This window comes from Hippocampus guttulatus, chromosome 14 (assembly GCF_054856545.1).
Source record: "Hippocampus guttulatus isolate MCC_2025c chromosome 14, RoL_Hgut_1.0, whole genome shotgun sequence".
Taxonomy (NCBI): Eukaryota; Metazoa; Chordata; class Actinopteri; order Syngnathiformes; family Syngnathidae; genus Hippocampus; species Hippocampus guttulatus.
In genome coordinates, this window is record NC_141274.1 from 10,413,757 (window position 1) to 10,425,540 (window position 11,784).

The 11,784-nt window shown below is 41.8% G+C and overlaps 1 protein-coding gene across 3 annotated transcripts; it reads right to left on the reverse strand.

Annotated features, from left to right (window-relative positions):
• Positions 1-150: 150 nt before the first annotated feature.
• dis3l2 (DIS3 like 3'-5' exoribonuclease 2) lies at positions 151-9,546 on the reverse strand. 3 transcript variants are annotated; one of them, XM_086129487.1, is made up of 21 exons: positions 9,499-9,546; positions 8,337-9,109; positions 8,135-8,241; positions 7,575-7,628; positions 7,329-7,430; positions 7,058-7,187; positions 6,478-6,539; positions 6,159-6,388; positions 5,911-6,084; positions 5,423-5,502; positions 5,242-5,354; positions 4,989-5,096; positions 4,608-4,841; positions 4,383-4,462; positions 4,070-4,253; positions 3,857-3,943; positions 3,504-3,651; positions 3,279-3,409; positions 2,859-2,963; positions 2,366-2,470; positions 151-2,142 (listed from the first exon to the last, which is right to left on the reverse strand). In XM_086129487.1, the coding sequence occupies exons 2-21, from the start codon at positions 9,088-9,090 to the stop codon at positions 2,041-2,043; spliced, it is 3,090 nt and encodes a 1,029-aa protein (XP_085985613.1). In that variant the 5' UTR covers positions 9,091-9,109; positions 9,499-9,546; the 3' UTR covers positions 151-2,040. The 3 variants fall into 3 exon arrangements, 2 of the variants coding, with proteins under 2 accessions (XP_085985613.1, XP_085985614.1); XR_015102870.1 differs by lacking the exons at positions 151-2,142; positions 2,366-2,470 and having other exon boundaries at positions 3,478-3,651; XM_086129488.1 differs by lacking the exons at positions 151-2,142; positions 2,366-2,470; positions 2,859-2,963 and having other exon boundaries at positions 3,250-3,409; positions 3,478-3,651.
• Between the last annotated feature and the right edge of the window lie 2,238 nt (positions 9,547-11,784).

Here is an 11,784-nt window from a genome sequence, read left to right on the forward strand (position 1 = left end):
AATATTTGAGACTTCTTCCATGTAAAGTCTTAAACATCTCAGATGTGGAAATCATCTCGTGTAGCATTTCACCACACGTGATCGTCAACTGTCGGCACTCAAGTTATCAAAACGAGAATGTGCTCTCTCTTTATAAAGAGATACGGACAATGCATTTCCAAGTATTTTTATTTCTCCAAAGATCAACGATCAGTCTTTCCGTGTGCAGCTTTCTTTATTGCTGCTTTATGTCATGACCTATTTACAATCAATCCAATACAGATGTAAAAATGGCTGCTGGGAAAAGAGCCAAGCACTTAGGAGGAAGACAGAGAAACACAACTGCACTTTGAACACTGGCAAAAATAAAGTCACACATGGCAGTGACACTGCAACAAAAAAAAAAAGCTGCTGAAATTTGCTCATTATGAAACATATCATAAAATATTCAACAGAATCCGGTTATATGTCAAGTAAATATTTTTTTTCCCTTGAACTTAAAAGTCCCATGCCATATTGTTAAGCCTGTTGTTGTTTAATAACTCCCTTCTACACGCTCCCCAAAATTCACATGTAACAAGTTATGACTGGAAGACGTCTGTGTTACAGTATTTTGTTTGCCACATAGCATTGCCGAGTGGTGACAAGAAATACCTTTTACATTTTATCATACTGCCACCAAGTGCACTGGCCAGATCCACTTGAATCATGCTCGATTGTAAATTTCACATTTCAGGAAAGGGCGTGGCCACAGCAGCGCTGTGAATTCTGATGATCAAAGGCGGCAACAAAATCTGTTGGAACTTGGGTCCAGATGGTCATCCGCCCATTCATTCTTGGAACCTTTTACTTTGGAGTCAGCCTATCCTCCATTAAGCGTCTCCAGTTGGTCCAGAATGCTGCTGCTCATGACTCAGCATGAGACTTGAGGTTTAGTTTGACTGTTTTGTGCTTTCTACTGTCTTTGTTATTCATTTATTGTTTGTTTGTTTGTTTTATGAATGATTTTTGCTCCATGTACAGCACTTTGTATAGAGCGGTGGTTGTTTTAAAGTGTTCTATAAATACAGTCGAGTTGACTAATGAATAGCGCTGACATGAAACGCTTTCACCTTTTATCATCTATTGCAAACAATTAGCAAGCCGCATAGATGTTCAACTCCAACCATATCACAGACTCACTGTGACCTTTACAATGCGTAAAACAGTGAAAACGTTCTGATTTTGATGGCATGGGAGCTCAAAAACACATTTAAAGCTCAGGCTGAAGCAAAACAATAACAGTGCACACGGCATGAACTGGAAACAAACAAGAATCACTTGTTCACTATATTGAGGTACGGTACTTAGGAAGCATGACAGGGGCTTATTCAAAAGTAAAATCTCAACATTTTTAAAAGTCTCCACATTAAAAAAAACAACCCCAAAACAAATCAAAATACTTCGCTGTCAGCTAAGTTCGGCTAAGCTAAGTCATGTTCAGCAGCAATTTATATTCAAGTTTCTCCCAAATCTTATAATAAAAAAGCGCGAATAAATTATTCATCTCATTACAATACATGAGCTTAGTCTCAGCCTTGCCGAAACCATTTTCAAGAAACATATTCCATTGTGACGTCACAAACTGTACTATGTGAAACATACATGTTTCACTACTTAAAATGGAGTAGCCACATAAATAATACAAGTTAAGAAATACCAGTTGAGGTATTCACCTATCTTAGTAAAAGCAATTAGTTTGTTCAGCCATCTACAAGGGCCAAATACATCAAAACATAGGCTGTATGAACTCACAACAACTAATGATATTTTACTTAAAGAAGGTTCAGTATCTTAAGACCGGATGAAATATATATTGCACTAAATGAAATGACATTACAGTCTCTATAATCGATTTTGTCGACTCAATTGACGACACCGGCATGCCATGATTAATTAGTGAGTTCACAAAGCGTCAAAAGTGATAAGTCGCAATGTCAGACTGCATATCTGAGTGTTTTGCAGCTAAGGGAAGTGTCCATGTGTAAAACAATAACACTGCTTACATGACGTGTCAAGCATTTATGGCGCAATCGCATTGGGCCTCTTGAGTAATGCGCTGCATTTCATGGCCACGCCGTCTGCCTTGAGCTGCACCTCCACTCGTGTGAAGATGGAAATGACCTGTGGAGATGGCAACAATTCACAAACACACTACTCATCGCTACAAATGGATTTTACCATCCTGACCACATCTTAGTTGCCTGTTTTTGGGCTTCCTGCCATTTAGTCGTAATTATGGTCTCAAGCAAAAACAAAACAAACAGACAAAAAAAAAAACGAAACAAAAGAGCAGAAAGGACACGACTAAAAAAAGCCAGAGGAAGACTATCATTAAACGTCTCACCTGCTCAAAGGGAGGCTCCTGTGGGTCGTCTGCTGTCCACAGGAGAGTCAACTCAGATTTCTTCCCAACCTTGCGATGGTGGAATGAGGCCAGACTGGTGACAGACTGATGGTCACAGAAAATAATAAAAATGCTTTGATGAAATAAATCAAGCTTCAGGCTTGTGCACTGTTCTTCTGCCCTTTTTATCAAACGCCCGGGGTATCAGGCAGCCAACGTTCAGCTTAGCTGTCACGTCACTGGTAGATAAGAAGTGCCAGAAGATATGCTCCATTCATCAACAGTTGTGAGGTCACAGATAATTCAATTGTTTGAGTGCAATGCTTGGGTTTGAAATTGGCCAGAGTAGCTGCTCTGAGCAGGTGGCAGTACATTGCTTGGCAATGTTTGCCCTCGTTGAAGATGAAAAATGGCGCCATCTAATCGGCTTTTGGATAGATGCACATGAATGTAAAGGCTGAAACATTTGGATAGAAAGTATATGGCGGAAAACCTTGCAGTAGATGCGTTTCTGCACTCCGTAGCGCAGAACCAGCACGTCGAAGGACTGATCCAAAACGGCCATCACCATAGCCTCAGAATCCAGGGGGCCACAGTCCTATTGAACAAAGCCTTAAAATGACCGCGACATTTCAAAGCCATAACAAACAATTGTCTCCAAAATATAGCCTTACAAATAGATACCACGGGACAATAATTAATGATGTGTCGAATCATTTGTAGCCAAAGAAGGGAATAAAAACACTTCATTTCAATACACACTCTCAGTTGGATTGCAGGAAACTCCAACCACAAGAAGAACCGTTGCGCTTAAGTACCCCTCGAAAACCTGAGCCTCATTGTCTTTGTAAGCGCCCAATCTTTCACAAAAGTCTACCTCAAGTCACCTGCATTGACTTGAGGTTGCACCGACCTTGACGAAAACTCCAAAGAAGAGCTCAGAGCTCAACTCTTGCACTCTTTTGGATGCCGTCTTCTTCTCATTGCAGTGTGAAGCCTGTTTGTGGACTTCTTCTGTGGACACTGCTAACTTGGGACCACAGTCTGAATGAAAACATACAAAGCAGAAATTGTCAAAATGTTAAAAAAGTGGCGGTTTTCATGAAACGTACACATGCATTGTGTTGAAAGCATATACTGAGTGAAGATGCCAGCAGTCTGTGCACGAGGATGTCAGCGTAGCGCCTGATGGGTGAGGTAAAGTGAGTGTAAAGAGGAACATTCAAGGCGTAATGCTTAAAAAGCTTTTCCTCTTGGAGCATCCCCGAACAGAAGTATAACGCCATCTAGAGAGCACAATAGTCCAGAGGAAAAAAAAGATTTTGCAATGATTATGATCATTATTTATTCATAAATACAGTACACACTTTGCAGGTACATAACACAGCAAGGAGCATGTTTTTCTGACAATACAGCATACGAAAAAACGTATTTTATTTTTTACCCCCACTTGACCAAACAGCAAACGCAGAGTGAGACAATCGAGCTCACCTGCATAGGTCTGGAGCACATGTGGGTGAGAACTTCTTTCCGGGCAATGGAATATTCATCATTACCCAGAATGGAAAGTAGGCTCTTCTACAAAGTTGGAAAAACACAGAAGTGAAAAGATTTTGGGTGATCTCATTTGAACTTCAGCAGTTCATCGTGTTCGAACGATAACCATGAAACGGTTTTGTCTGAATTGCTTGTATGAAAACCAACGTTCAACGCGCCAGCGGAAGAAAGGTCGATGTCGATGCCCAGCTGGTCACACAGCTCTTGGAGCTCATCCACCATCTTAGCTTTGGGTGGAGGGTGGCGTCGGAGCAATGCTAGCTCAGGGAAGCATTTGTAAATATGGTGGGCTGTGGCAATGTTAGCCAGCAGCATGAACTCTTCAACCAACCTAAAAAAAATAAATAAAAACAGAGGGGATAAAACATATACTGTCTTGAAGTATAACAATGCATCCAAAATTCAGCAATACAAAAATGGCAGTTTGAGATTCAGCGATAGTGTACCGTAGAATACTCACTTGTTACTATCTCTGTACTGGTAAATGTAGCAGCCTTGGGGCATCATGGTCTCTTTATCCAACGTGAAAGAGAGTTTCAGCTGAAACAAGAACAAAAACAAAAATGGGAGTGCTGAAGTTTATAAGAGAGAGACAAGCAGTCCGAGCACAAAATTTCATGTCAGTATCATCACCACCCGTGAGTCGTTCATATTAAAAAGAACAACATTCGGCAAGTGAAGAAACCTGGTCCAGTCGGAGAGCTCCTCCGGAGAAACGCTGAGCTCTCAGGTTCTTGGCAATAGAATGCAGGTTGAGCACAGCTTGGTGGATCATGTCAATGCGGTGCTCGGGGTCCACCGGGGGCAGTTCTTCAGCAGCAAACGTCTTCTCGGGGGCCTCGATCATACTCTGAGCATGATCATAACTCAACTTGACGCACGAGCGGATCACGGAACGGCCAAACCACTCGCTCAGAATCTGTCCGCAGGAAGAGGAATGAGAAATACAAAAGTTATTTCAAGACCGCGGGCAAACAAAATGCATTTTGAATTTTCATTTGACTAACTGACCATATGATTCACTGGACCTCATCAGCACAAAACATTAATAAACCCGTGAACGTACCTTTCCTTTGGGTGTGATTTTCCAAATGACGGAGAAGGTAAGCCTGTCAGCCAGAGGATTCAAGCTACACAGCTCCTCACAAAGCAGCCTTGGCAACATCGGGATGACCTGGATGGCGACAAAAGATCACGGTAAAAAGCAACAGGTGCACCATAACACAAGTCAAAGACCCGTTCTCATTTTTTTTCAGCCATCAAAGAAAGTATGGAAATCATCCAGCTCATTTCAATGACTAAAACTTGAGGTGACTCACTTTTTGGACAAGATACACACTTGTGGCTCGCCGGCTAGCAATTTTATCCAACGCGTTGCCCTCCTCCACAAAATAACTGACATCGGCAATGTGGACCCCCACCTCAAAGTTCCCTGTGTCAAACACAAATATATCTTGAGAGCAAGCTACTGAACAAGTATGAGTTCAAAGTGGAACATACCATCTGGAAGCGGTTTACAGGACAAGGCATCGTCCAGATCTCTGGCGGTTGCTGGGTCAATTGTGAAGATGCACTCCTTCCTAAACACGAGCGCACGATTCTTCTTAGTGCGGGAACGAAATGTTCCAACTCAATACACCATTGGAGTGGCAGACAGTCAATCGCAGGGCTCGTAATCATGCCTATTCACTTTGCATGATGCGGCAAAACTCTACTTTTGGCTAAAATAAGGCTCCTCAACTCACATCAACATAGTTCTTTGGCACTAAAATGGCATAAAATGTCAGAAAAATACTTGAACTGCTTCGGCCAGAGCACAAAAACAGATCTGCAAATGGGTAAATCCGAAATATACAACAGGACAGCGGTATTTATTGCCTAGTGTGTTTTTCATGCAAATATTAACTACGATGATAGCTTTGCTACTATGTTACCAGAGTGTAGCGAATACGTGCGTTCAAACAAATTCGGGGATAAGCAAGTCCCACCTTAAGTCTTTTCTCTTGGCCATCTCTTCAGGCGGGATGTTCCAAGGCACATTCTTGGGCAAGCATTCGAGCACGTTATCTGAGAAGTCTGAAAAATCTACATCATACTCGGTCAGAATGCCCTCCGTTTCTGGCTCAATTTCCCCAGCCTGGCCCAACGTCTTCGCCAGTCGACTGACGGGACACAGAGCAAAGGGAGAGTCAGGAACACGAGAATCCAAGTGCAGTCCGCACACCGCGATATTCACCCGTCTGCAAAGTTGCTGTCAGCAGGACAGTTGGTGATGCGGCAGATGAAAAGTGTGTTGGCGTAATCATCGGGGCGGGAAATAAAATCGTCTGGACAATCAGACAGCGGGACATTAATCCTGGGCACGCGGTGGTCCACAGGGGAGAACATGGCAAAAGGTTTGTCGGGTAGAAATTTCAGGGAGCCTGTCACAGCCCTCGAGTGCTTCTTCTCAACAATGTACACCACCTGGTACATTCGTGATGAGAAAGGTGTCAGAAGGAATTGAGAGTTGATATCGGCTTCCGCAAAATCACAATGTACGGGAAAAAACTCACTTTAGCAGTCATTTGAAGTACGTCACTACTAGACTGTGATGTTGAGGTGTTTTCCAGATGGTCTGCAAACAAAAAGAAACAGCTGCTTTAATTCATTCAAGTGTTGGATTCTAACTAAATCCCAGCAATCCTTTGCACCGTCACAGTTGGTCATGCCTTTTCGCTTTTTTTTTTTGTGCTCTTCCCGAAATGCCCTAAGATGCTGCCGAAGCCATGGCTACATCGGAAATAAAATGCAGTAATTGGTGTGAAAGAGGCACGCTGAAGTGATACATCTCGACTGAGAGACAAGTTTAGCTTGTGTGGGGTTTACAGAATTCTGCCGCACGTACATTGTTCGCTTTCGCTGTATTATCTAAAAATAAAGTGAATACTAGAGAAGGATGAATATGGGTTGAAATGATTGTAACCTGTTTTGTGATCACAGTTTGTTCTATATTTTTTGTGTAAAATATGAATGCAGGCAATTAGAGCCATTTCTCTGGATAGACTAAGCTCTCTTCATTCCCTTCATTATATTCTGCAGGTGTAACGAATCATGAGGCCAAATAGTGTTTGTGAGGGAGGGTCGCGTTCTGACCTTTGCTTGCAAACTGACGCTGCTCTTCCACAGACGTATGCTGTGCTTGCGCAATGTTCTTTTGGATCAGGTTTCCCTTCTGGGCTTCTGCCTCGCTGACTCCCTCGCAGTCAGTGTCCGATCTCACAACCTGCAGGGAAAAACATTTAGATCGGTTGAATTCATGACAATAATGCCACTTCAACCTTTGAAAATGACCGTGGTGGTTTATACTGTCGTGTGGGGATTGAAATCATGACATGGATCAATAAGGAAGTACTGTATAGAATACCTTCCATTGTTCCTGCGGTAAGAGCTGCACCACGACTATGTCACCATTTAATGCCCTGTTACGAGCAATTATGCCATCCAAAAATATATCTCGTGTGTCATCCTGTAAATAAAAAGAAGTAACATAAAAGTTTCTTTGTACATTTCAACTAGACTGGTACTGGTAAAAAGGTTAGGAGTATCACCCCCTCCCCCTCCCAAAAAAATCTCATCAAGTTATTTTTAACTATTGCCAAGATTCACTTACAGGAGATGGGATGAAAGCATCATGGTACTTCTTGGGGTTTATTCGCAACTGTCCCTGAAGAAAAAAAATATTTACATTTTACAATAATCGCGCAGTAAATGCTTCATGCTTCACAAAATGACTCCTTTTGGAGCACTAGCAGAACAGTGGAGTAAATTAGACAAATACAGAACATGGGGTCAAATGATTTTGTGCAAATTCACAAGAACACCTCGAAAAATGTGATGTCAATTAACACCGATGTGTTTTTTCACGTCACATATTCATGTATAAAACCATTTTAGTTTAATCCCTGCTCACAAATGTTGCCACAATCTTTAAGATATGATAAGAAAACCTTTATTAGTCTCGCAATGGAGAAATTCCCAATTCACAGCAGCAAAGTTATGAAAGGAAGAAGTAGAACAACAAAATATAGGAGCTCCTGGAAAGGCAGCCACTCTCGCGGCGCCATTTTGAAGTCAAAATAACAAAAATAACACAACACAACACATAGGACACAGTGTTCACCAGTGTTGTCTGAAGCAGTTCGGAGACCACCCTCGTAACAATAAGTGTACCTGAATAAGTTCTCCTCTTTTAAGGCCACGAGAAACATCTTCAGAGGTCATATAGGGCTCAAACACTTGTTTCCTTGAGCCTCTACCCCCGTTGTTCTTATTCTTGTCTGTAGATAGAATAATTCAAATCTCAATACAAATCAATGAGTTATAATCTTCCAAATGCATTCATTGCCATGATCAGATTTCATTTCTAATGTACCTGTGGGTTTTTGTAGTTTCTTTAAATCATGAGGTGACCTGAAATTGTGACTGTCACCTGAACATTTAGCGATTAGAGCTATTGGCTTCCCCTCTTGCAACTTGGGCAGATTATTGTTCTTTGTCTTTTTCGCGTCTTCCTGTTCCAGTTGGTTTAAATTGGCTTTATCTTGGGTGTTTTCAACAAACTGACTAATGTCCTTCGAGACATTTTCCTTGCTTGTGTCTTTATTTTTCTTCCGCTGACGCTGGTGCTTCCTGGAGTCATTTGGGCCGAAAGAACTTAGCTCCTCTCCCGACTCAATGTCCCCATCTTGGCTCGTGGCAGTATCCCTTCTCTGTGCCTTCCTGTTCTTTTCAGACACACCTGGCTTCCTCTCACTGTCTTGCTGTGCATTTTGAATGCTTAATTTTACCATGTACAATGACAAGGAGCTCTCGTCTCCTTTGTCTTTTAAGGAAGAAGGGGAAAAGTCACTGGAATCGGAGAGATGATTTGATACGAGGTCCCTTTTTCCTTGGGGTATGCTCATCTTGTCACTCTGGGCTTGAAGTAGGGTGTGCGGTCCATTATCTTCCCGAAGGAGGGACGACTCCTTGGCATATTGCTCCAGAAACTTCGTGAAGGTGCTGCTGCGGTGCTGGCTCAGAAGTCGAGCATAGGCATCTTTGCGACCGGGAGCTTTAAACTCACTTTGACCGCCTTTCGCATCACGTGTTGGGTTGGTCCTCTTTGGAGGCCGAGAAGAATCCATCGTGCGTTAAAAAGACCCTCTGAGGATAAATGGGAAAGCGATGCGACAAACAAACGATGAGTCACTACACAGCAGTTCTTCTCGCGTCGCATTTGTTGAGTTAGCGTCACATTAAAAAAACTGCACTAAACTGAGGTTATAAGGGAACCAAGCGCAATTGTCCTCTTTCACACAAGCTTGTGGTTTACTGTGCCAGTAAACTGACGGTGGATTCTAGTCATAGTAAACATTCTAATGCTAACTGTAGCCGCTAACATTGGGTGCTAGCGTTGTTTTGGGACAGCGAGCACCGGTTTTAACGCACAAGAAGATTTATCGGCGCTACACAGACTTAATCATGAACTTTATTAAGAGCTGAGCAAAAAATGTGACTAGTAACTTAATGCCGATCTTAAATCGATTACGTACCAGTTATGGACGCAAATTCTTAGCTTGGCTCAGTCAGTCACTTCCGGTGTTGTAAGGAAAAAAACAAAACAAAACACTTGCCTTCAACACACATTTCTACCATAGGGAAACATTGAATGATGTTTCCTTTTTTTCACAAAAAGTCCCAACGTGAATCAAAGTGTAATATATTTAATTGTGTGTGTATACACATTCAATGTTATTCTTGCTTTATTTTAAAATGTCAAAGAACAACTGGATGAGATTATGAAAGAACGCGCTTGATTTTTTTTCAGGAAAAACACTCCAGAGGGCAGCAAAGATTAAATTACGTACAGCATATGTACTTGGTGAGCGATGAGCAAATTGGTGATGGGAAATGAAATACTGTACATCGTATATTCAGATTTTGCATTTTGCCTCGCTGATTGTCTTTCAATCTCATAGTCAAACAACAGATTCTTAAGCAAGACCAGGACTAAATTTGCGATGAACTGTGTATTGCTGCCAAATTTTCCTTCATAATTGGTTGTTTGCATATTTTGTCACATAAAACATCACGTTTTGAATCTAATCCATCCATTAATTTGCTGGAGCCCGTACCGTCTGTCTTTGGGCAGAAGGCAAACTACGCCCTGGACTGGTTGTCAGTCAATGATTGTTACAGACAGAGACACACACACTGGGAATTGAACCCAGTCTATCTGCACATAAAGCAGGCGATTCACCACCAGCGACTGCATTTACATATATTGTCTGTGAGGAATTTTGTTGAAAGCAATGGCGATGAATCTGCTCTTACTGTTAAGCATTTGTTATTAACAATACAGAAGACCTTTGGATGGAGTGATGTTGGACTAAATACAGAAACTCTATACACAGTACTGTACACATAATTCCCAACATAATCCTCTGAAAATGTGGCTGATTCATAAAAGATAGGACGTCATGCTTGTGAGTCATGACTGGTAACGTTACATCGACAAACATGGCCTCAAAACGCAAGCCGAAACAAAGTGGTACATTTTTCATTCAATGCCACAATCATGAAGCAAAGCCATTTTTAATGCAGGATGCTTGTAAAAGCTTTCTGGTTGCCAAACTCGTTTTTTTTTCTCCATCAACCCCAAAGAAACCTCAAAGTGAGCAGAGCATGTGTAGAAAAGAGGGCTAGTGCAGTCTCTACCATGGTTGTGGTTGCACAAACCCAAGTTGTAAAGCATGCAGATGAAGAAGCAAATGACGATGAAATATTCATCGGGTTAGGAGAGGGAGTGCAGCTGGTAAAAGGGGATGAAATAGATGGGTCAGGAGCACTCATATCACACAGAGTGTCATTTTTCTCTCCCTTATGCATCAGCTTGATACACAACCGGCTCTCTGCTTTCGCTTGCATGTACTCACCATCTTTACCTTCGTCTAATGTCATCATAAACGTGAGATAGTGTAATTGCCAGCGATGTTGGGCCAAACAGGATGCCGTTTTCATTATCGGTTGGAGTGGGCATCATGTCAAGAGGGCTCTGAAATGCACCTCTACTGCTATGGCAACGGCCTCTGAGTCACCCCAGACATTACATCGCCTATCTTCAGTCGTGACCAAGTGCCAGAGAAGACCAGACATGTTTACACAACACTGCAAAGCAATGCTCCCATGGTGTGCTCGTTAAAAGAACTCAGCAAAGAAAAATCACACAAGCACTTGACAGAAATAGAATATGAAAATATTTGATTGATCCATATATGCAACGTTTGGAGGGAATACATCTTTAAAAAAGTACAATGCACCGCAGTAATTATTCATGCTTGGTTTAAATTCCGAAAAGGTAGCAGGGTTGGCTAGTGGTTGGCACATCTTGTTTCACACTTCTGAGCATCATTTTTAATGTTCTCCCCATGTTTGCCTGGGTTTTCTTCGGGCACTTTCCCTTCACTCCGAATTGATGCGTCGTAAGTCTTGAAATTGTCCATAGGTGCAATTGTGAGTGTGAATTATTTGTTTCTATTTTATTTTATGTGCCTTACCATTTGGTTCACAACCAGTCCAGGCTGTCCTCGCATACTCTCACCCCAAGTCAGTTCCATGGGATAGGCTCCTCTGCACTCATGACTCAATGGAAGAGCAGTATATCATATGGACGGATGGAATACATGTATTTTAAGTGATCCCTGAAAGCTGGCTTGGGAATAAGAAAGGAACGATACTCATTTTATTGTATTTTTTTTCATTGGTTGATTTTACTGTTTTAATACCAAAGCCCTTGTAAGTATGCGTTGAGCAGTGTTATATAAATACAATTACTATAA

Bases quoted from the DNA above. Each gene is read 5' to 3' on its own strand.
- dis3l2 (XM_086129487.1), bottom strand. From the start codon at position 9,090: ATGGATTCTTCTCGGCCTCCAAAGAGGACCAACCCAACACGTGATGCG. The intron at 8,242-8,336 runs GTACATTAGAAA...TTCTATCTACAG, and splicing joins GAAACTACAAAAACCCACAG to ACAAGAATAAGAACAACGGG. The intron at 5,355-5,422 runs GTATGTTCCACT...TGTTTGACACAG, and splicing joins CTGTAAACCGCTTCCAGATG to GGAACTTTGAGGTGGGGGTC.